The sequence below is a fragment of the Perissodus microlepis genome, chromosome 17 (assembly GCF_051167445.1).
Source record: "Perissodus microlepis isolate ML-2025 ecotype Zambia chromosome 17, ASM5116744v1, whole genome shotgun sequence".
In the NCBI taxonomy this organism is placed as follows: Eukaryota; Metazoa; Chordata; class Actinopteri; order Cichliformes; family Cichlidae; genus Perissodus; species Perissodus microlepis.
Window position 1 is genome coordinate 13023211 of NC_140477.1, and position 25695 is coordinate 13048905.

Sequence of the window (25695 nt, forward strand, 5' to 3'; positions counted from 1 at the left end):
CTGGAAAAACTATTTTAGTCAGTATGCGCAAGAGTAAAATGTGACAACAGTGTAGCTTATTTGAATAAAAATTGTAGAAAGATGGTAAAATAGTTCATGTGTGCGTGTCCATTTCAGCAAAACTAAAAGAAGCTCTGTCCCTTTAACCACTGAGGAGTAAATATTCACCTAGGGAATAATATAATATTAAAGTAGGATGAGCTGCAGAAAGCCACAGTTTAATTACACTCAGTGTAATATTCATTATTTTTAAAGACACTGTCCCAGATAAAGTGAGAAGAACATGTATGTAATATTCATTAAAATGTTACATATTTATACCCCACACAAACCTGTTGCAGTCAGACACTGTGCTATGTGGCCAACTCAATCTGCCTGTGTGGCTGTGTGTGAGTGCTTAATGACTCACCCGTGGGCACTGAAACTTGGTTGTTCCACCAGGGAAAGGAAGTCAGCGAGTGCACGAGACCAGCAACGTGCCGCATCCAAGATTCCACATACACATTGACCAGTCAGCACTTTTTACATTCTACACACACACAACATATAAATTCACAACCACTAAATTGGGTGATACGTGTTCAGAGGTTCTCATAACTGAGCATGAGTCACAGGCCGTGGTACTAAAAATCACATCTTGCCAGCATTAAGGTTTACATGTTTATATAGTGTTGAGTGAATGTTCATCAACTAGTGACTTTGCCAGAGTGACCCATCAGATGTGGTGTTGAAGGGTTAGAGGTTGAGTGGGACACTTTCACATATTTTTCACATGATGTGGAGAAATTATGCTGGGAGTGAGTACTCTGTAGCTCTTTTCCCCCGTTTGGTACTCTTCTACGTGTGCCACATTTTATATGTGTAACATTAGGGTTCGTATATGGTACTAAATCTCTCTTAACTATTATAAACACAAAAATGGAGATGGAAACTTAGCAGTACATTTACTCTTGGCAAACGTCAACCACACAGCTTCCTTGTTCTGACTTTACTAGCCAATCAGAAGTCAAGATGTCCTAGACTTAGCTAAATGAGGAAAAGCAACTAGATAGATTCAACACATCACTATTACTGCTTTAAAAATGTGTAATGTAATGTAATGTAAACCTAATTCAAAAAGAACTTAAATTTTAACACTAGCAACCACTTATTAGCTAAATTAACCAGGCTGAAATATGCATTGCGTCCAATGAAAATGCTAACACATTATGCCTAGAGAATGGTTAGTGACCATCTGGCAAACACTGGTCGCTAGTGAAAAACATGTATTTCTCGACTAGCTGCGGGTGGCTTCTGGAGGTTAGTGGCAGTCATTAGCATGAAATAAGTTTCAAAGAGGTGCTGCACCGGAAATCTCCTTTGTTGTGTTCTTTAGCAGGTTGCTGTGGTCACCTGTAGTTTACATGGTATAGACTAGTAAACTACTTGCCAAGCCATAAATAAAACTGTGAAATGTGTGATGCAAAACAGAGACCATTCAAAGGAAAGTTTCCCGTTGAATGTGAACATTGTCCTTTTCCAGAGGTACGCTAGTAACGTAAAATGGTGTTTGCAGATAAGTTTGTGTCTGTCATTCAAGCTACTGGCGACTGCAGCAATCTGCTAGCTCCCTCACAACCAGTGTTGCTAACTGCTCTTTAGGTCTGTGAGACCTTAAACCGAGACTAGCCAGGTAAAACGGTTTTGTTTTCTCCATCCTTACCTGTGAATTCACAGCAGCGCTTGTCCGCAATGCCAGGCCAGTTGCTTCAGTATAACCATTACCACATTTTCTGCTTTAATATTGTGCAATGATTTAAGCTGAAATATGGTGAAATAAGGTGTCATTTATGTATTACTGCTGGTATGACACTGGTATGAATTTGCTGTCCTTATTCGGAACTGCACTGCATCAGACTAAATAGAGACACATTATACATGGTGTGCCACCACACAATAAGTATTTATATAACACTTGATAAATGTGATGGTGGATCTAGATGAAGTTTTTTTAAAAAAAGGCACAACACAGAAACCAGTAAGATTAATTATTCTGGGAATGTTTTCACTAAGTTTCAATCCATCAAACAGTGGTGGACTGAATGACATACCAACACTGCCATCATGAAGCAGTGGCGCCAGTATAGCTATAAAGTCGTGTGACAAGATTCTAAAGATATTTTGTTTTTATTGTAGTTATGTAGTTACAGCAGACACTTTCCAGTGACACATTTTAGGCCAAAATGAGATGATCATTTGAGTCCCTGAAGATATTTTATCTGTAGGCCGCTCCTTTAAGGGCACCGTGTCAGGTGTCTGAAATTTAAAGTCTGAAGTTTTGTTAGTTTTTGAATATGACAAAATATAGATGTGCAGAAATTGCTGTAGCATGAAAGTGTGTGAGTGGGTTGAGTAGACCAGCGGTCCCCAACCCCCGGGCCTCGGACCGGTACCGGTCTGTGAGTCGTTTGGTACCGGGCCGCGAGAGTTGAGGCTCAGGTGTGAAATGTATGGTTTTCAGGGTTACTTTGTTATCGTTTTTATTGTCAACTCGGTTTTCCTGGGTCTTTTCACGTGTGTTATGAATAAATCGTCTTTTTTTCGGTATCGGTACTAGTTTTATTTTGTTGTATTTATCCGCGACACCTTAAAGGCCGGTCCGTGAAAATAATGTCGGGCATAAACCGGTCCATGGCGCAAAAAAGGTTGGAGACCGCTGGAGTAGACCATTCAGTGGCCATCTTTCAAGCTGGAATTGACTGGTCTCGTCAGGCCCCTCACGCAGTTAAATGTCACTGCTATAAATACACACAGGGAAGCATGCACACGGATACATAGACAGCTATTTGTGTTTAATATTATTTAACTTAAGGGGAGACGTACATATGACTCCTTTCTTCTCTACTTGATCATCCCAAAAACATAGAGTCATAGAGCATGGAGAGCTTCATGTACGAGTGGAAAGAGAAAAAGGCTTAATATGGATATAGCTATAATTTAATCCTCCCAATTCGGAGCATTTCATCTTGCCAAGCTTACTGCATGAATAACTCAGGACATTCTGGAGAGCAGCGAGTGTGCGTCAGAATAATAGATACTGTAAAAAGACTGTATAGTTAGAACCAGAGAACCCCAAATAAATTAAGTGAACACAGATAAACTTAAGCCAATTCAGACATAGGGGGGAAAACTATTATACAAGAAAGCAGCGAGGAGAAAAAAAAGGATTCCTCAGGCATTGAGTGTGCACGTTGCTTCATTTTTGTGAAGTACTCAAGGCCAAGTCAGAGTCCACAGAACAACAGTCCAGTGGTGAAGGAGGCTGGAACAGCTTCCTGCTTGGATTAACATCAGCACAGAGAGAGAGCAGCAGAGAGAGAGCGAACATCATGGAAACTTTGTGGTTTTTTTCACATGACTCTCTTCCTGGTGACTGAAGATGGAAATGGGAAGGGCGGTGAAATGCTCCAACTTGTTTTTTAGTCACACCCATACACTCACAGTGACATCACTCATGTTTGGAACCTATGTTTGCATTTACTGAGGAATGTTATGTTCTTGCATATATATTGCACATGCTGTTCTGTGTTGGTGTGTCTTTTTTATGCTTACCTTGGTAATGGCTGCGGTGATAAGTGTGTCCCCTGAGTGCTTTTTTGTGTTCTTTGTCCTCCTCATTCCCCCCAAAAAGTCAAGAATAAGCTGTTTCAGTAATTTAATAATACTAAAATATTCTTCATTTATTCATTTACTAATTATTTTTAAATGATTTTAGCATAAGTAAATGATTTCTTATCTCATTTTACACTTAAATAACATTTTGGAAGCTTTGAAAAGCTAAGAGTGGGATCCCAGTCTTACAAAAAAAATCTGTTCATTTTTCATTTAAAATCTATCAACTTATCAACCTTTTTATTGCTTACAATTCCGTCATCCTGAACATGAAAAAAAAATCCTGGAGAGCCTTTTGTGGAAGAAAGTTTATTCAGCTGCTCTTTTGTGTTGCTACACTTTTCTCAAAGGTGTTTTACAGGATTCCTGAGATGCAGCGTACATGACCAGGTCGTAGTTTTCACTTTTACAAACACTTGTGTGATTTCTACAGCATGCTTTGGGTCATTATCATACCCTACAGCCTTGTGCTCACAAGTAAAAATTATAGGATAATGCCAAATGCTAACACTGTGTAACGGTTCAAGTGGAGAGATGTCACAGAGTCCTGACGCAGCGAAATTGGAACTGGATGCCACAACATCTACTTAAAGTTTATTAAAATTAGCTGATTCGATAATGCCACTTAACCACTTGTAAACATCTATCATGTTGTAATGCTAAAAACCTGCATGCACTTGAATAAGAATAAAAATAACTTGAATCATTTACAGCATATAATCTTAACCTGTGTATTTTATGTGCACAGATTTGAAATGTGTACGCTTGGTATGTCAACACCAATCACATCTGCCAGCTGGGTTCAGTTTAAGGATCGATTTAATGCTGTCATTATGCATTACATCGGATGTTTTACCTTAGCAGCATAACAGCCTCTTAATTTAATGCCAGCGGGGGAGTCTTTTCTATCTAACGAAAGCAGTAGTTTACAAAGTAGTAATTTACAAGCTAGCTAGTGCACTGTGAATGCTAAAGAGTAGAGAATAGTGAGAAATAGCAATAGAAAAGTCCAAATAATAAAGCGAACATATCTTTTATAAACGGTTCAGGTTTCAGTTTTTAGTGCAGTGAAGACAAACATGCTAAGTGGTTCAGATAATGAGAAATCCCATTTTATGGTACAAATGGGTACGCTTGCTGACACTGAAACTGCTCTAAAATGATAAGCTGGATCCTGCCCAAAGAGAGATAATTATCAGTGAATGCTAAGGGGGATGTTTTTCAGATATGTAGATGTGTGTGCTGGGAACGTCAAGGGCATTGTATTGTCTTGAATCATGATGAATAGAGCCGATGTTGGTTTAACTTTTCTTTGACCCGCAGATGTTGGTGTCTCTTGCTGGTCTCTTTACCCTCATGGAAGACCGAGCATGTTCATAAACGCCCTGCTGTATTCACTGCTGTAAACGAAGAATGTTTTTGCCCACTCCAGAAAGCAGCCAAGAGCTCTCTCTTCAAATCCCAACCTGACATTCTTTCCTCTACTGTAGTTCACGTGTGGTTTCAAGATAAAAGCCTCTATTCATTACCCTAGCTGAGAACCTAACGACAGGATACCCCACCCTTGTCTAGCAACAAGCAGGGCCATATTTTACCCGGTACTGGTGGCCCACACATGAAAAACAGCCAGTAGTACAAAATGATTTCTGTTGTTTCTGTTTCTTTTTAGGTGTACTGTGTAATCAAAAGCAGCAGGAAAGGTTTGGGGATTTCCAGGTTTAATTATTCTTCCCTAGCTTGCTCTGTTATTGCCATTACTTTCTTTCTCTTTCAACTTTTATCTCCCTGTTGAGGTGACAAAATTCAGCCACACCCCCCCACGCTTTCCGTCAGTAATGAGGCACTTTGCCTGTCTACAGATGTTTTTGTGGTGCGGATGTGGACTTTTGCGCTTGCCTGAAAAAAATCTTGTTTATGTCACTGTTACTACTACATTCCCAGGGGCAGCTTCTCCCTGGACCAGTGGGGATAAAAACCCTTCTTCAGTGGCATTTGTGAGCGAGAATTATGTGACCTGAACAACACTGCAGTTAAAGTCACAGGCTATACAAAATATGTGTTTTGAGAGTCAAATTAATTGCCTTGAGCTGGCTGTGAAAAGGTTGTTCTTTGTTCTCCTTGAGCATTGTACCTGCTGTCGGATGAATGCGGATTTCAGTGGTAACATTTAGAAAGAAATTAAAAAAAGAAAACAGCCACGGAATTTTGTAGAAGTAGTTTAAGAAGTCCATAACTCACATAAAATGTCATAAAATATTAAACTTTTGGAAAGGCTCATTTATAGTTTGTTTTCCTTGTTCAAGACAAAGATTAGTTAGTAGTATCTGCTTTATCATTGTCACTAATCACAAAACAGTTCTCTAGTTTGTTCGTTTTTAGCTTTCTGTTTTAGACTTATGAATATTACTGCATAGCAGTGGCTAAATAATTTTTTCAGTTGTTTTCCTGCAACCTTTGTAAAACAAATTATTATTATTTTTTAAAACAGCACCTTTTGGTTGAAACTTGTCCCCTGTATTGCTCATGAGTTCATTGGCTTTAAAACTAAATCTCAACTCAGTGGACACTTTGATTAGGAATGGATTGCTAGTACATGGTTGGACTTCAAAACCACCTTTATTGTTCATGACATAGATTCAACAAGGTGCTGGCAACATTTTTAGAGATTCTGGTCCATCCTGACATAATATTTTCATTGAGTTGCTGCTCTTTTGTTGGATAAACAACCAACCATCTCTGGTTCCACCACATTCCAAAGGAGCTTCATGGACTGAGATCTGGTGACTGTGGAGGCCATTTAAGTGCAGTGAACTCAAGATGATTTGAGCCATGAATGTTATCTCGTCATAAAAGGATGGACATAGTCATTAAAACAGTGGCCAGTTGGCTCTAAAGCCTCTTTTCCACTAGTACGTACTCGGCTTGGCTCAGTTCAACTCTACTTGATTTCCATTGAGTACCACCTAAAGTGCATGGGGTCGTTATAGCAACAAGTCTGAAAATTTGTGACATCATTTGTATGTGACACAAACAGAACACAACAAAGGAGGACGCTGAGTTTACCTGCTGTTCGGTCTATTTCTTTTTATCAAACTCATGGACCACGGTGTTGGTTTTGTGTAGCCATTTCCCTCATTTCAAAAATCCTATTTTTGATTTTTGTGAAGGAGTCGCTCTAATGACTCATTGAATGGCGCCATTGATTGGCCAACTGTTGGCAAACAGCCTGCTGACTTCACATTTTTGGAACAACTCAGCTTGAAGTGTGTTTTAAGGCAGGATGGAGTCATGTTTTCATATTGTTTAGACCAAATTCTGACCCTACTATCTGAATGCGGTGGCAGAAATTAAGACTCATGAGACTAGGCAACTATTTTCCAGTCTTCTATTGTCCAATGTTGGTAAGCCTGTGCTAGCTGAATTCAGTTTCCCATTCTTAGCTGACACGAGTGGCACCCAGTGTAGTCTTCTGCTGCTGTTGCCGATCTGTTTCAAGGTTCAAAGTGTTGTACATTTAGAGATGTTTGTCTACACACTTTGGCTATAAAAAGTGGTTATTTTAGTTTCTGTTGCCTTGCTATCAGCTCAGTGCAGCTAGAAAACTACTTCTCCCAGGATATTTTGTATGTTTCAGACCATTCTCGGTAAAAACTAAAGATGGTTGTGTGGGAAATCCCAGTAGTTTCTGAAATTTTAGAGCACCGTCCCTGGAACCAACAACCATGCTACAGTCAAAGTCACTTAAATCACCTTTCTTCCAAATTATGATGCTCAGTTTGAACTTCAGCAGGTCAACTTTACTATGTCTATAAGCTTAAATGCAATGAGTTTCACTCGATTTGTGTCAACAAGCAGGTGTACGCAACAAAGTTTCCAGTGAGTTTTTCTCTTCAGTATATTTTTAAATGTTGACCAACTTGTGGGACTAATTCTATCCCTGATCCCTAATACTTGGACGTTATTTTGTCCATATATAGATGGCATAAAACTCCACCTCAGTGTCATGTAAAGAGTGCAGGAGAATGAAAGTAACATAAATAGTCTGTTGCTTACTTGAGAGAAAAAATAAATATAGGCATTGCGGGAAATGAAATTCTAACCCTAAGTGTAATAAATAGCTTACAGGTGTAAAACAGTGGTTTGTATCTGTTTATATCTCTAAATCAGAAATAGCCAGGTCTTCTGTAGCGTTCTGAAACTCTCCACTTTTTCACAAGATAGCAAGTTAGTGTGTGGGTGAGACGCTACTGACAACTGCTATGTGGTAAGAGAAGGGGGTTTACTCATGTATGAATTTGTATGTGACTTTGAGGATTCCCCTGCGCTCTGTGGCCTTTAGATAAAATGACCAGGAACTGAGACAGTTTTGGGACATTTGTTATTATGTGGTCAGTCAGTGGGGAGACTTTTAAGTTTAAATGTCAAATATTACCACTGTTACACAGAATTTCAAAAAAAAAAAAAAATCAAAAGAAAAGTTCACGAGAAAGTGTTAAAATTTATAATTTCACATACATATGTTAACATACATTAACATAGCATACAATAAACTGTAGAATTTACATCATTCTTGAATGTAACTGTACTTTTGAGTCTGGTGTCATGTGGATGAAAATATATTATTATATAATATATAATATTTTTTAAAAATGCAGCAATGGTGTGAATTTAGTCGGATTTATGGGAAATGTGATTAAATGTACTATCAGAATGGTACTTGGAAATTATGTAATCAAGATATTTATGTATCAAGTTTGTTGAGTAGCCCAATAATTGAGAGCAGCTTCATGGAACCCTTCAACTACAGAGATAGATAGATAGATAGATAGATAGATAGATAGATAGATAGATAGATAGATAGATAGATAGATAGATAGATAGATAGATAGATAGATAGATAGATTATTATACATTATTTCCCTTGTATTTTCAAAATGCTCTCAGATATTTGTATTTTTCAGGGTATTGCATTGAAGTCAGAAATCCCAGCCTCATGACAACACCAACTGGCAGCATGATAAAAGCTATCTAGCTAGTTTCACACTTGAACTCATTAACAGTATTAACAGAGAATTACTTTACCCACAATGCATTCTCATTACTGAAAGTACTCCATTTGGTTTAGGTTAGAGTTCTGGCTGGGTAGAGCCTGCAGGAAACAGGACACATCCACTGGCTCGGTTCACTGGACTTTTATCTGTGCTGATCTTACGTGTACACTATTGGACATAAGGCAGACTCTGGACTAGAAAGCTGGCAGGACAAGGCCGCTTAATGCCTGATCTGTCTCCACCTGCATCAGGTAATGTCAAAATTAGGGCTGCGGTGTGTGTGTCACAACAACTTTACACTGATGTGTGTGCCCTAGGCACACGTGCATAGACACACGTCTACATTTTGTGTGCCTTTGGGTCACTTGTTGAACCAGTCAGCAAAGTCTTGGTCTGTCTGATTGCATCATGATTGGAAAGCTCAGCGGGTCATTGGGAGCGAGTTTGAGACAAACAGACAATAACACCCTGTACTTTTCCACTGATTTTAATAAGCAGGTAAAGGAGTGGTCTTTGAAAAGAGATCTAGAGCAATCTTGCCTCCTGTATGTTTGTCACACAAGATTTGAATTTTCAGTTGATTGAGGCTTCCTGTTTCTTGTGTGTACAAACACTCTTAGGCCTGCTCAGCCACACGCACTGGTGTATTGTTGTGATATAGTGGGGAATGTAAACAGTTCTTTCTTATACACACACCTGCCTATTCTGTCTACGTTTATTTGACATAAGAAGAAGGAAACAACCCTTAAATAGTAGTTGTGACATTTACTTTCTGTAGTACAAAGCTTCACGACAAAGCAGAGATTGTTTTTAAATGCACATTTTGCTTTTAAAATAGTCATATTTTATGTTGAAGTCAATTCTTGACCCTAATTTTTTTATTACAGTGATAGAATGATGTATGTATTCTAGATGCAGGGATATGTTCAAAGAGAAAATCTGAAACTTCAAATATGTTTTTGGCTTCTGGGGAAGAATGTGGGTAATTTCATATAACCTCTAGTATTAATGAGTGATTAATGAGTCTTTCTGGGATGCATAAAGTGGAAAAATAAAGTCTGTTGGACTGTTTTAGAAGAAAAATGCTTAATAAATTTGCAGTTGTTTTCAGTGCTGGGAACAAAGCTGTAATTTTTGTAAGTTAGTTTGAAAATGCTGTCATTTTTTTAACCAACTAGATTTTTCTTTCAACTTTGGAATGTGTGTTACATTTTTAACTTTTTTATGTGTGTTTGTTTCTCTGGGTGCATTTACTAAACAGGAACCAGCAGAGGGCTGGGATGAAAGGGTTAAGTGAGACTGGGGGGGAACATGAAAGAAACGTACACAGCTGCTGGGCATGTTAAGCTCCTCTAGACCACTGTGACGACCTGTTGGAACAGATATACGCATGGTGAATAGGATACTGCAACAAAGAAACCATCGCACTCACGTGTAAAAAGTGACTGTAAGTTCAAGATCGCTCATTTAACATTAAAAAAGTCGCCAAAAGCGGACTTTTCCCCCAGTAGTTTTTTCTAACACAAAACTGTTTTTTGAACACGTTTATTTTTAATAGTACAGAGAAACTGAATGCCAGATTGTCGGGTACTGTTTATTTCTTCTTTGTGCTATATGTGTGCGTAAAGGATTAACAACAGGAGCGGGCATAAAAAGGAAATAAACAAAGCAAAGACTAAAAACAACAAAAATGGTTCGTCAACACGAAATGTGGCCGCGCGGACTTGCAGTATTTTCAAACATCTCTTAGTTCTGTCTTAAATTCTGACATAAATATATGAACTCACGTCCTCGAGCAGGATTGTGTGATTTTGGATTGTTTTTCGTCGTTTGTGCTTTTGTTTCCCTTTTTTCCCTCCCCCCTGACTTCCCGAATTTCCAACAGGGACTGAACGCACCACGATTTCACGCCGTGTACCTCTATTTTCAGAACGGTGACGTGAAGGCTCATACACTCCTCCTATATGTGGCTCGTCAGGCCGTGGCAGGCCCTGGGATTGGTGAGATGTAGTTGCTGTAGCAGCTTATGACGGAGCTGTGAAGAGGAGGGAGGGAGCTGTATAAAGGCACACTCACAGGCTCCAGGACCTTCACTCTGGAGGAGGAAAGCGAGTGTTTGGGTTGGTTAACGTTTCACCAAGGGACCTCCAACCCCCTGTATTTACCAACAACAGGCGTCTATTTCCCAACACTGTACCGTCCTAGCACACGGACTCTCTAGTGAGAAATCCCCTCTACCTCGACTAATAAATGCCAAGAGAAACAACCCAAGCGCCCAGAGATAAGGATCGCTGCTCCGAATTTGACAGAAAGACTACACAGTCGGACAAACAGAGGGAAAAACAACAAAAGCGCACGCATCGTCGCCGTTGCCTTTCTCAATGCATACCCTTTGTGCCCGGGGAACGATGAAACCAGAGATTAACGCCGCCGTCGGATTTCTGTCGAGATTTCTGAGGGTAAAAGGACACGTAAACGATCGACAGGTCCAAACGTTCAGCCAAAGCTTACAGGACATTTTGGCAGGTAAGGAAACACGCAACAACAAAAAAAATCCACTCCCGTTCACAAAATCCCTTTTAGACTTCTAATATACCATCCCACACATCGACTTTGGGGTTTGTTTCATGGATCGGTGGTTAACTTTGAGTTCTAATAGATTTGAGAATGATTCAGAAGAAGCCTTTCTTTGTTCTCCTAAGTATCACTTTCAGCGCTACCATAGCGCACCGCTAATTGCGCACGTCGGCGAGAGGAAAACGCGTTGGATGATCCAAGGCGATTTGCCGCCAGTTTTCGTCGACGCAAATGAATATTTCGAAGTAAAAATAATGTTGAAAATACGAATTGGTTAAAGTTTAATGTATGTGCTGTTTTTAGCTTGAAGGGTGGGGGCGGGGAGAGAGAGAGGGACGCTCGACTGGCTCGAACAAGGAAGTGCGCCTCTGAGTCGCCCGATAGTGCACACAGAGAATAGAGCAAAAACATCCCCCAGCGAGACGACACAGGCTGCTCGATTACGTAATGCTAAGAACGAACGGATTTAATAATGAAAGACTGTCAGTGTTAAGACCACAGTTTATTAGCTGTTTGGCACTGCGCACACGACCTTTTGATATGTAGCACCCTTAATTTGCATTTGTTTATCTGCTTTGTGTTAAATTTGGAAGGTTGTTGATTTGCTCCACAACATATGTCACTCTTTTTGTTATTACCATGCGGTTAAAAGATGAGGTCATATTTTACGACGTCTCATATTTATTTCATTAGGGTTCCCACAGTCCACTTAACATGTGTATGTAAGGAATGGAGAGTAGACAAGGGAGAAAACAGTGCTTTTACTTTTCAGGAAATGAAGCCTTAGTTGTACACCCAGGCTTAGTTTGACTATTACTGGGTTTTATAGCAGATGTTGCAGAACAGTACAGCTCAGGGATTGTCTCATTTTTTTTGCTGTAAACGCATTCCTCTCTCGGGGCTCTTAAAGCTCCTATACATCTGTCTAATTCCATCCACATGCAACAGCAGATGACCTACATTTTCCTATATAAGAGTCTCTCACAAAAATAGCTCTTAAACTGCTAAATGGTTGCAGGATCCTGTCCACATGGAGCAAGTTAGGCTATTTATTTCTATTTAGAATAGATTGCAAAGATTTCCATCTTTCAATCATGACCAAAAAGTCACCATTTGGATCTGCTGATATCTGAAAATGGTTCTAGGGGGTTTTATTTATCAATCACACAGTTGGAGGGATGAACAGTATGGTATAGTGTGTGGGTAGAGCAAATTATGAGTAAAGCATTTGCACAAAATGCCAGTGAGCAGTCAGTTCAGGGGGGTTGGCGTATGTAAACAGACAAAAGTTGGAGTCTGCTGTGAGGCCTTTGTGGGGGGAGGGGAGATGTTTTGGTGGGCGCCTAGAGGCAGACATTGAAGACGGAAAGGCAAAATGGAGGGGAAATCTACTGGAACAGCCTATATTTAGTGATGCAAACATCAATTAGAACAAATAGTGTAAATTATAAGCTTTGTATTGCTGCAAATGCAACACTCATTAGCTTTATTTTCTAAAAGAAAAATAAATTGGCTCCACCGTGTCCAGGTTTGTTTTTTTTGTTTTCTTGGATGAGGAAAATATGTGAAAACAAAAGAGAGTGTGTGGTAGTACCCCGTGGGCCTTGCCGCTGCTAAAATAGGGCAGCCGGAGCTCTTTTGTGCTTTGAATCCTCACAGTTACTGTTGTGTCTGCATGCTGAAAAGCAGAGTTCCTCGCTCCTCCTGTTTGTGCTGCGCAAAGGGAAGTGAGGAAATGAGTCCCAAAGGCCAGATTGCAACCACAGAGATTGTGTAATTGTAGAAGGCAAGGTTCTTGGTTTGTCTAAAAAGTAACAGACAAGGTTCTCAAATGGAAACTACCCAACGGTCCAAAACGGAGCCATGGTCAAGGTCAGCTACAATGAGTAAACAACCCTCTTTGGTTAAACTCTTTAGGTTAAGCGCACACTCGTCTGCTTACTTTTCCACACACACACACACACACCCCCCCCTCCCTCTCTCTCTCTCTCTCCACCTCCTCCTCCCATCTGCCCTCGTTTTTAAGAATAGGCCATGCTGAGCTGATCATTTCCCAGCTGCTCTGGGGTAGGTAGCTGCCTTTGTGGTTCCGTCTGAGGCTGAAAGCTCATCAAGCCTCTTGTGCTCTTTCACGAGTGCCAGCCCCTCTATTAGCTCGGCAGTATACAGACTCCTGCGATAAGGCACAGGAGGAGGGTGGGGAGGAAGGGAGGGGTTGTTATTATCCTGGTGGGTGCATACAGGTGGCCTCCGGGCCCTAGACTGAATGCTGACCCACTTCCTTTAGCCTGTTTTTCATTGGCTACAATGAAGTTACCATCAGTGGGAATTCAATATGGATGAGCCTTGTCAGGGTAAATGGCGGGTAGGTGTGTATCTTAAAGTGAGAGGTTGGTAAATAAAACGCTTGGAACAAAAGGGATTTGAAAGTGTCCTGCTATCATAGGAGAGAGATGACAGGCTTTTCTATGATTTAAAAGTGAAGTTACGAGAAAAATATGGGCCACGTTTAACATTTACACAAACTCAACTCAAACACTTAACTGTCTGATTGGCTAGTCATTGCGCAGTAATATGACCCATACCAAGAGTAGCGCCACTGTGAATCACTAGTTTCAGCGTACATCTGAAACTTCCACATAGACAGACAGATTTAAAAAAACAAAAAAAAGGGAACCGTTTCCCTTTAAGAGGCGGAGCTGCCCCAGATGGCTGGCTGGGACACTTTTGGTGTTTTTGTTCAGCCAGTCATGGGAGACTCTGTGACACTGAGGAAGGCCAGTGGAAGGATTGTGCAATTCAGTGGCTGCCTTTTTTGTCACGTAGGCCTGTTTATGGCTGCTTATGAGGCCTGTAGCAGGTGATAGTGTTTTTCCTTTCTTTTTGCTGGAGCGTTCAATAACTCTGTATTTCTGTGCATCTAGGTACACTTTGTGAATTGGATGCACTCTAGGCTAAATGGGACATTTGTAGGAACACCTACAGAAACATTCTGTAGTTCCCTGAGAATAAATGCACTTATGAACTGTATTAAATCATTTTTATTTCTCTGCAGAAAAAGATCTGTCTAAACCAGTAACTGGTTTCAGCAAATGCTTTTTGCATAATAATGCATTGGACTTACTTTGACAGCACCAGTTGCATCTCATTTATAAACATTTAAGTTGCCTCCTGGCTTAAACGCATTGCACAAGATTAAGATATACTATTCTTAATTAAGTGTCTCTGTTCTCATTTACAATACGGAGATCCAACAAAAAGTGCTGAACATAATGTTTTGTTTGATATTAGGTTTGATCAAGACTTGGAGAATATTAAGTGTATCATATATCATCAAATTGCTTTGTTGTTTTCATTTTATGATGCCCTTTTTTTAGGTTAGATGTTTTTACAGTCTTATTAAATCATCTGGGCTTATCTGACACAAAGTACAGTCTGTCTGCTTTCTCTTTAACCTTTGGTAAACCTCCAGTTTATTGCAGATCTCTGGCTCCTGTATTATCTTACATTACTACGCCTTTGTTTTTTTCCTTCTTTGCTTATGACATGATCTTGCCGTCTTGACGTGTTAGTAACAAGGGTCTGTTTTTTTTGTTTTTTGTTTTTTGTTTTTTTTTTTTTTTGTCAGAGCTAAACATTTTCTCCACCTTGTCTCTCTTTGTTTCCCTGCAGAGCAATATAAGCACCACTGGTTTCCAGACAGGCCCTGCAAGGGCTCAGGTTACCGCTGCATTCGCATCAACCACAAGATGGACCCCCTGGTGTGGCAGGCAGGCCAGCGCATCGGTCTGACCATCCAGCAACTCTACCTGCTGCTGCCCAGTGAGCTCACGCTCTGGGTGGACCCCTTCGAGGTTTCCTACCGCATTGGCGAAGATGGATCCATCTGCGTCCTGTATGAGTCGCAGCCTGGCCCGGGAGGAATGCCAGCGACAGCCACCACCAGCTCCCCCTCAGGAAACAGCGGGGCAGTGAACCCTATGGTGGACAGTCACATCAGCTGCAAGGAGGAACTGATGGTGCTGGGAAGAACCAGTCCCTCCAAAGGCTACAATATGATGACTGTGTCTAGTTAAAGCGGCACATAGTCACCCAGGCCTACTATTGTTCAGGGTCACGCCATGGCTGGTCATTTGGCTAGACCAGGGTGAGCCTTTTTAAAGCTAAGAATATGAAATGAAATAGTGAAAGAAGGAAAAAAAAAAAAAAGAAAAAACAAAAACAAACAAAAAAAGAAAACAGAGGATGTGGCCTATCGTCCAGGTGATGGAAACCTTGTAGGTTTGCTATTTTCTACCCTCTCTCCCCATTATCATCTGTTCTGTTGTGTCATTGGATGAGCTGGGCACTCCATTTTTTAGGAGAGGCTTTGTGGAAATGGAACTGTTGGGGCAGCTAAACTAACAAACCAACCAACCAGGAACACCCATGGAAACTGGCTCCGCCTACCCCTGCACTCTCAACTGTAAACGCCGGTGATCGGCTCTGTGTCTGAGGGGGCTATCAGCATTGACTTTGCACTTATTTGTGGTTACTATGGGTACATGTTCAACACACCACTGCAGAAACAGCAGTCCAAATTACATGGATACTTTTTTTCTTCGTTAAGAACTACCCCCGAATCAGAAAATTCAAAACTTTTTTTTTCCCCCAGTTTGCTGTTTTTCATTTATTTTGCTTCCTGCGTGGGGAGGAAATTGAGGTTCAGACTGTGCCCAGTGAAATCCAAGCTCAAGGTAAAGAAACTCCCAATGAGAGCATCTCTATTTTCTATAAAAACCCTTTTTTGGACCACAGGGAATATATTTTCTTTATCTTTTAGCCATTGGATAAAAAAAACAAAAACAAAAGGGGCTTACAGTCTTAACTTCTCTTCCTCCCCCTTCTCCTCGCGACAACAAGTTTAAAGAAACCATTCATCCCAACCTTCTCTCCGGGCCTGTATGTAAGTGCAAGTGGAATGTGTTGTGACACCTGTTACCTATGGATACCAGCGTGTCCCGTTACACCATCGCCCTCCTGTCACCCATGTTTGTGTAGCTTTCTGAGGGAAGGGAAGTCGATCCATCTACCTTCCTCTTCCCTCTAGGTAATGAATGTTGTTGAAATTCACAATCAAGTCCCTGTGTTGTTTAATTTAGCCCCCTTTCTCCTTCAACATTTCTCTTGCATTACCAAAACTCAATGTGTAGCATGGGGGTGGGGGGGTCTTTTTAGCCAAATTTTGGTCTTGTGGCCCAGTTAGAATTAACATTGAATGCACTTTGACGTGAGATTGTGTGGGATGTGCACCTTTTGGAGAAAATCGCTTGCATTCCATCCATTCAAATGTCATCTTTTCTCACCGTTCTTACTGCCCTGCCCATTTTTAGCCGTTTGATGATACTGTAGCTCCCAATGTCGCCATGGACTGATGTCTGGTCACGTGGGGAGTGTGCAACAATGGATTTCAAAACCTTTTAACACTGTATTTGTGAACATTTCAGAGCTGTTTTTTTTTTTAATATAAGTGGAGAGTATTCTGGGTGGTATGTTAAAAACATTCTGTTATCCATTCATATGGCACTGTTGATTCTGGCACGATGCAAAGCTACCCCCACCCTCCCTCCCTGCATACCACCTCTGACATGCACAGATGGTGATTTATGTTGCTGATTTTAAAAAAAGAAAAAAAAAAAAAAGAATTGCCTGAAAGGTCTGACCTTAGTGATGACTTTGTGACACTTTGGCCAAAGGGAGGTCTGGAGCATCAAGTGTTCAGAGTTTAACTTTAACTTGAATTGGGGAAAAAAAGTAAAAAATAAAATAAAATAAAAAATCAGGCCTTATCAAACTTCTATTTCCATTAATTGTTTCAAAGGTCTTGTAAAAGAGAGATAATTATTTTTAATTTTTTTTTTTTTTGGAGGGGGGATTGGAGGTGCACTGCCTTATGGAGACCTCATTGTCAAGTATTTTGAGCCATTTGTGATGTTAACTAATGCCAGGCTTACGAGAGCCAACCTGGTGCATTGTGCTGCCTGGACCCTCGCCGGAGGTGTCCCCTTTCCAGCCTGGCAGCTTCAACTGCCCCCACCTGTCCTGGTGTCAGGGTTAGAGTGCCTCAAGTACCACATATCACCCCCTTAAGCTCAGACCTCCTGTTTAGCCAAGAGCAGGCCAGCATGCTGCTAGCTGACCCCCTGTGGATGCAGGTAGACTTAATGTGACACATATCATCATCCACCACCGTAGGGAGCTGGGTAAGGAAGGCAGGCGTGGGGAGCTGGTGTGAGAGAGGCGGGGGCCAGGGCCGGACTCTTTTGTCCAGGGCAGCTAAAATCCCTCCAGCCCCCTCCCTCTCAGACATGTTCAACATCCCCCACCCTGACCAGAACCCTTCGACCCTCCCTCAGCAGTGATGGATAACCAGCACACGCGCTTGGCGTGCTCAAGCTGCACTTAAGGGGGTGGGCTAGTGGGAGACAAGGAAACATGGATCAAAGATGAAGAATTGAGGGTACTAAGGCCATTGTTTTTTTGTTTTCATCTCACTGGATCGCGCTGCACTTAATTACTGAGTTTGCGTAGCAACTTTGTTTACATGCATATGAAAGGATGTTGTGGCTGTCTGGTGTACCCCCACTCCACTCCCGGTTCTGGGGTTGAATGGGTAACAGGATGATGGAACAGATGCTAGAACGGCTACGGGTGTTGCTCAGGCCTTAGCCACTGGCCAAATCTGTCACGGCAGGCTGGTTCGCCGCTCATCACCAGACCTATGGGTGTTTAAGCTCCCCTAAGCTTGAGAGGATCATGGGTAATATAGCTATAGCCTTTGACGCACTGCAACCCCCCCTAACCCCCCTGCACCCTGTTCTCTGCTGATACTCCCTTCAGCAATCTGTGAAAAGCAGTTATTCCATGTTGGGCAGATGGAGGAGAGCTTGCTGGGCTGAGAGCCCAGCGCTTTGGTTTCCATGGTGGACACCAGTTTTAAAATCATGCTGCTCCATTAAAGCTTTTTAATGTCACGTGAGATGTTTTGAGATTGGTCTATATTTCAGACGAGAGATGATCATCTCGTCTCACTGCTTTTGATGTATTTTATGGTCACACTGCTAGATTTTCCTCATCTTTCCACTCATATCCATTTTGCCCTCTTCATCCTCTTTTTTTTTTTTTTTTTTAAAGAGGATTTTTAGTCTGGTGATCTAACCCAGTTTTTAACAGAATTTAATTCTTCTGGGGCTTCGAAAAATTAAAACAGAAAAAAACCCAAATTCCCCTTGGACACCTTTTCGACTTTGCTACTACCACCTGAAATGGTTTAAAGTCCTCAGTTAATGTTAACTATTTAAATGGCATCCATTCAGCTTGTGCGCACTTAGATTACAAAAATTGTTGTGAGAGTGCTTTGAGTAGTCAGAGGTAAAATAGCACATAAATGCACTAAATGTTGAAGTTGTGCGACATTTGTTTGAGACGCGAGGAGTCTCTCCTGGAATGTATTGCCAAACTCAGGCCTCAGACATTCAATAAATAACTCTTATGGAAACGTTGTGCATGTTAAGATATGAAACAGGAAGGGAACAGCAGTTTCGTTGTTGTTGTTGTCAATACTGTCATCGATTAGTTGAATTATTGCCACTTTCACATTTGAGGTGTTTTACATATTGTAGAATGTATTGTAACTGTACAACAAATGGTAGAGTACATAACATTACACATGGGAAGTGCCAATAATTTCTATGCTGAGGTGTTTTGTTTCCTTTTTGTTTTTCAGACGTATTCCTTTTTTGTATTTCATCTTTTAACATGGATAATGCTTTTTCGTAAGTGAAGCCATTTGTGATGGGAGTGTTGGCAAGGACCAAAGTTGTTCTGGTAAAATTATTAGTTTCCATGATCTGTGACTGTAGACGTATCCTTTGTTTTTTTTTGTTTTTTTCTTTTCTTTGTTTTGTTTTGTTTTTTCTTTTTTTTTCGTTCATTCTTTTCTGTTTTTTTCCCTTTTTTTCTATTTACGTATAAAACAAGAAAATAAACAAAAAAATCTGAGCTTACCCAAGAAGAAAAGCGGTATCTTGTGATTTCATGTCAGTACATCTTTATCGTGTTCAGTTTATTTTTCCTTGGGTATGTTGTGATGAACTGCTGTAAATTTGTACAGTTCATGTAAATTGATTGTGCGGAAGTTGTACAGATTTCTATATTTTGGAAGAAAAGTTTTTTTTTTTTTCTCTGTAATAAAAGATTTCCTATCTTGGCATCATAATTCCCTTTGAATTGTGTCATCATTTACTTCTGTACTCACTTTGCATTTCAAAATGGGGATAGGGGTGGGGAAGACACATTAATACAGACGTTAATCAATAAAATAAAAGCTTCTATGTGACTGAATGAAGCAGGAGCAATATAAACTAAGCTCTGATGCCGTGCCGTCGCTCAAGCCAGATTGGTAGTTGACCTACAATGCTTTAAAGACTGAGCCATCTGTACCAAGAGGACTGGAGAGAAGAGATCAAGTCAGCAATTCTCTTGCCTCACTAACGGTTCTGTCTCAGGACAGTGAGCTGCACTTTGTATAAAGAGATTTCAGCTCACTGATTTTAAAAACATGAAAAGCCACTATCCGGCTTTAATCAAATTGGGCTCATTTGGTGCCACAATTTAATGTTTTAACTGTTGTGCAACATATAAAGATGGAAAACTGAGAAAAGTTGGGTGGCGTTGAGTAATGTTGCAGTTCTTCATTAGGAGCATGACTAAGGCCTGTTTCCTGTGCTGATCAATAAATCTAATGTTCATGCACACATTTTTCAGGCATTTGGAATAAAACCCATCATTCCATTTTCCACCTAAAAGGAACTGCCTGTGCTTCCACCTCGGAAATGACAAGATGCAACAGATGTTACCGTTAGGTATCACTGGAAAAAACGGCAAACTGACATTGCACCAATATTTACAATACTACTGCACCCAAAACAGCTGACTCTGCGAAACCCTGAGTTTAGATTAAGACTGCAATCCTTTTCAACACTGAATCCCCCAGGTTGCTTAGCAGCAGGCGGAGAAAGAAAAACATGTGGCTTATTTTGACACAAAGGAGGGAACTAGAAGAGCGGGTTAGGCAAGAGACGAGGACACAAGAGAGGAAAGGTGACTGGGCTTGTGTTACTTCTAAAAACGCTGGCTAGCACAAGGCCTCAACAGCCGGAGAGCTGGGAGTGATATTCGAAATTACTGGGCAAGGTTAAGGAAAAAAAGTTCAGTTATATTCAGGACCAGTTGTTTTCTTCACATATTATCTGATCTAAACAGGTCAAAGATTCCCAGGGCGTGCCTATCTATAAGGCCCAGAGTCGTTTGTTTTGTAGGGTTCAAGTGAAAAAGAGGACATTGAACAGTAAGACACAGAGCACAAGTGATTCAGATTTATCGGGATTTTGCAATGCTCCCTGGACAAGGTTTCGCAATGACTCATTTGAGCAAGCTGTTTTGAGACATTTTCTATCCTTGAAAACAAAACAAAACAAGAAGTAGATTAGAGAAGCAGTGTTTGTGTGGAAAATATTATATTATAGTCTCATGGATAATATAAATTTGACAGCTAGAATATAACAGCCAATTTTAAACATTCAGTTAAAATATTGCTATAATTCACTGATGTGGAGCAAATTCTGAATTTGTTTTAAACCGTATGTAAATTTAGAGATTTGGTTCATGAACACTTTTATTCACTTTGCTCAAACTCTATTGCATCTTATGTCAGAATCTCATCAAACTATCGTCTAAGAATTGCGCTGGAGTTTCACCTTGACACTGATGAAACAACGGTGTAATATTTTCTGCCCTCAACTCTTACTCACATAGCAACAGAGGTTACCGTGTGAAGAGGGTTTCAGAATTTGCTGCTGATTACGAAAGGTAAGGCTATGATCCAATGACAAACAAAGGCAGGCTACATTATCTATGTAAAGTTACTGACATAAAATATTAATACTTAATCTTCTTATTCTCTGACCCGTACCAAAGTACAGCGCTCAACAATGGCAGTATTTATGTACACTAAGCCTGAATGTGATGCACAAGCAATATGTTGCAGTCTGAGAACAAAGGCATGGTGACTGACAGTGAGCGTGTGTGTGTCTGCTAACAGGGGGAGGCAGACATCTGGGAACTGCTTTATTGCGAGCAAGATGACAGAGTAGCCCTCCTGCAGAGTGCGTGTGTATTTATGCTACCCTGCTTAAAGGACAAAAGCTAGAGCTGGAGCTAGCCGCGAAAAAAATCTGAACAGCTTTTTTGCAAATGCATCTCACAATAACAGCCTTTGTGTGTATTTGTAGCTCTGTTACTTATCAGATTCAAAATAGGGAAGTGTGTGCCGGGCATCCGAACAGAAAAAACATGCTACATTTTTCAATTTTATTGTAAGCTTTCAAAATAATTGAAGGCAGAAACAAAACATTCAACAACACATGCTTCACTGTGAGCACAAATCTTTTAAAATGTACATATAACTAAAGATTGTAGTGGTGCAGTACACCACTGTGATTAGGTTTCCACTGCATTAGCATCCCTGTGTTCCTTGTGAGTGTGTCCATCAATCAGAAAGCAAGGACAACTTTAGGCCTCTTTGAAACAGATCCCTGCCTTGCCTGTCCAGGTCTCTAGGGTTTAAGGACTGTACCAGCTCTGTTCCCCTCAGGGCACAACTCATCTTTAGCACTGACATCTGCTTTGTCCCTGCTGTACACACCCTTCCCACCAGCAGGGACAATGGCTGAAAAAGAAGACAGAGGGGGTGAAAGCATTCAGCTTGGGAACCCCGTGTCACTAGAATGGATGGAGCAGACTTTAGGGAGGATGTGACCATAGTGCGACAGTTAAACAGTAGACAACATTGCCCTAAACCAGGCAAGAATATGTTGCTTTTGTGCTGTTGTCAACTAGAAAATACATTTTTCTTCTACTGTTTAGCTATATAGTGTTTTAGTATGTAAATAAAAATTCAAAAGGGATTTTATGCTCCTTTCCAGCTCCATATTGTAGTTCCCATTCTTAGAGTAGCTTTGCGTGATTCCCAGTTTAGCGTAATCCTTAGTGTCGAAAACAAAATAGTTTAGTTCACTTCCCAAGCCAATTTTTTTCTGATTGCCTCCCCCACACAAAGAAGAGCAGCAAGTGGGCAGGGTTTCTGAGCTCACAAAACAAATGACATCATATAGAACCAAGAATGGAAAAAAACCCTTCCCAAATAAGTGGTTAAAACAAGTGTAAAGTCCAAGCTGCTGGCTATATGGTAGTATATATAGTATACAGTAGTAGTATATATAAATTGAATGGGAGTTTTGTTTCCTTAACCTAACGTAACCCTGAATGACAGCAGAAAAATATATACGGCCTTGTGCCAGAAAGCCCTGGAAGAAAAGAAAACTGGATAGTACTGTTTCACGGCCATGTGATATCTGAAATGAAAGATGTTGACTTAATACCGACCTGTAAATACAGCACTGATATAGATATGCACCTAAAATACATAAAGCGACGTTCACACAGCTCTAACAGAGGCAAGAACTTCAGTGTGGAGGGACATGTGATACTGTTGTATGATTTTCTACTGGCAAACAACTGTCTTGTTTTTGGGGTAACAGAAAGCAGTAAGTGAGAGCCCTTGATTTAGTTTCTGCCTGTCCTCTCTCCTTTCTTTCGAGCAAAAATAGATCTAATCTAATTACTTAACTTCTGTATCTCCCTCTCAGGTTTTGCATTCTCTTCCTCGCCAGATTCTTTTCATATCACTACGCCCTATTCTGGCCCCTCTTCTTCACTCCCTTGCCCTCTTTCTATATTTATACCTCCTTCTCCAGGCTGCCAGTGTGCCTAGTCACTTCACACTCAGGAAGGATAGGAATTCTGTCCAGAGTCTGGCATCAGGCCTTATTGGGGTAAGGTGAAGAGCCACAGTGGGATTCATGTGATAGAAAGTAGCTCCCTGTGCGTCCATCACTTGCGTTTATGGCTAAAGTCTGTCTGTGTCTGTGTCGAGAACCGAGCTTCACGTCTTCACAGGCATATAGCAATATTTGTTTTAAATGTTCCTAAGGTAATCATACTTTGAACAACTGTACAATATTAAGCAGTTTAAATCAAATACAGACAATCATTATAGTGCAATGTTTACATGTTAATAGCAATTGCTAAGTGCCATAAAAGCCACTGCAACTTTGATTAGACTTCACACATGGTGCTGTTTAACACAAATGCACACATGAGGCCACACTGGAAATAAATCTGTCTCCTGTCCACTGCTGGGTAGGTAGGATATAGTGTTTTTTAGGCTATAATGTTTAAATGCCTGAATGACGTGACTGGCAAATAATGTGTGTTAGTGTTTTTATGACATTCTTCCCTATAGTAGGCCTATACATGAAACGGGCAAGCCTGTGCCTGAGGGGTGAGAAGATTGTGTTTGAGCTCATGGATGCTTAAAAAGAAAAAAAAGTCTTTGAGAACTTCTCTTTAACAGTGCCTAAGACAGCAATCATGTCCCTGGCTGCTACTGGTAATGAAGTTAAGGTTGAAAACCTAAAACTAGGGCCTAATAGATGCTATAATGCTCCACATTGGCGAAGGGAACTCTAGAGCAGTTTTTCCTCTGTGAGTTTGTTACATATAGTATAGATTATATTGAGAAACACAAAGGATCCATCAGAGGACATACTGAAACTGTGTTTATGTTTTTGGAGTCTCTCCCACGTTATACTTCTACCCAGTGGCCGTGATACCAGTTAGTTCTGCATCCTAATGATAAGCTAACATGCTAACCATAGCTGATGTCTTCATCCGTTTGTATTCTCCCACATATGGTTATCTGAAAGCCAGTGGTGAGACATGGAGGCAACATATTCCTGTGGTTGGCCTCTCCCAATCAGCAGGCAACACTCTCAACCACTCAGAGGGAGAGGGAGAGACAGAAAACCAGCCACCTAAATATATCCTGGCCTTGGGGCTCAGCAAGAGGCCTGATCTGCATGAAGTCTGGCCACACACACAGTGGTGCAAGTGTGTGTGCATGTGTGCACGCCGAGTCGCACACATGCACACTCAGATTTATTTAGTTTGAGCCCTCAGTGCAAAAAGGACAAGGCATTCACAACCAATCACACGCTCTTTGTAGTGTGTAGACAGTTCATTCACATAGACAAACACAGTGGGTAGACTGTGCTCACTTCCACAAACACACACACACAGACACACAAACTTGAACTGAAGGTCACTTGCTCGGTGGCCGTCAGCTTTCTGCTGACTGTAGGAGAAATTTCCCCAGCGAGAGGTGTTATGATGGCTGCCATTTCACAAACATCAGAACACAAGGTTCACATCCTCGTATCTCTGCACTCACACTGTTTTTGACTTCAAGCTGCCGCTGCATCACACAACATAGATGCACTCTTCAAGGCTGCGGTCTTGGTTTCGATAATCCAGATTTCAGTGTAATTGAGCTACCTCAAGTGATTTCCCTTTTCAGCAGAAGAAGAGGAGAAACTCTCACATCGTTTACCCTAAAGCACGTGTTCATTTAAAGCCCCGCATGCTTGTAAACACGATGCTGCTCGCTAACCTCGAACCACATGATCGGGCTGTTGTGCCTCGCTTGTTTGAGTGCACGGCTGTTGGAAATGTAGGCTTCGATTCTAGCGGTTTAGTTTAGTTTTCTGAGAAACTGACAGGAAAAAGACAAGCGAACACAACACCTCAGCTGTTTCCTGTTTGCGATCAGGGCAAGATGTCATTTACAAGCAGAAGGCAACAGAGAGACAGATGGGAATTAGCAGCGATAAAGGCGGTGGTTTATCGGGAGAGAATTATGATGAATTGTAGACTTGAGATAGAGATAAAGCCAGAGCTCGACAACTGAGTGGAAATGTGTGACATAAAAAGGAATAAAAATAGGGCGACAATGAGAGAATAAGAGAAATGCTTCAAGATGAAGGGCAGAAAAAATAGTTTAATTGAGAAGTGAGCAAAAAATACTTTGAGAGCAAGAAGGAAAACAACTGACAGGAAGATCTGTGGCTCGACTTCTCTTCTACTATGCACACAGCTGTGTTGAGAATGCATGCACACATCCTCTGTGAAACAACTTCAAAACACCCCCGGTTACAACGTAACAGTCAGCAGCCTCCATGTGAAAACACATGGGCGTAAAATGTACAGAACGCACTGTGCCCGAGTGAAAAGGGGAACATAAGTTAGTTGTGTGCAAATATATATACAAAAACACACTTACGCACACATCTGGATAACCACACACGCACACATACACACATTTGACCTTGCACCTCCACCTCAACAACAACATTGATCCTTGTCTGTAGAGTCAAAATACTTCTTGGTTATTACATGCCTGCATGCACACACGTAACCC

The 25695-nt window shown here is 40.9% G+C and overlaps 1 protein-coding gene across 1 annotated transcript; it reads left to right on the top strand.

Moving 5' to 3' along the window:
• The first annotated feature begins 10642 nt into the window (after positions 1–10642).
• On the top strand, positions 10643–19536 carry btg1 (B-cell translocation gene 1, anti-proliferative). Its single transcript, XM_084909916.1, has 2 exons — positions 10643–11228; positions 14952–19536. Exons 1-2 carry the CDS (start codon positions 11084–11086, stop codon positions 15353–15355), a joined length of 549 nt encoding a protein of 182 aa, XP_084766042.1. The 5' UTR covers positions 10643–11083; the 3' UTR covers positions 15356–19536.
• The last annotated feature ends 6159 nt before the right edge of the window (positions 19537–25695 follow it).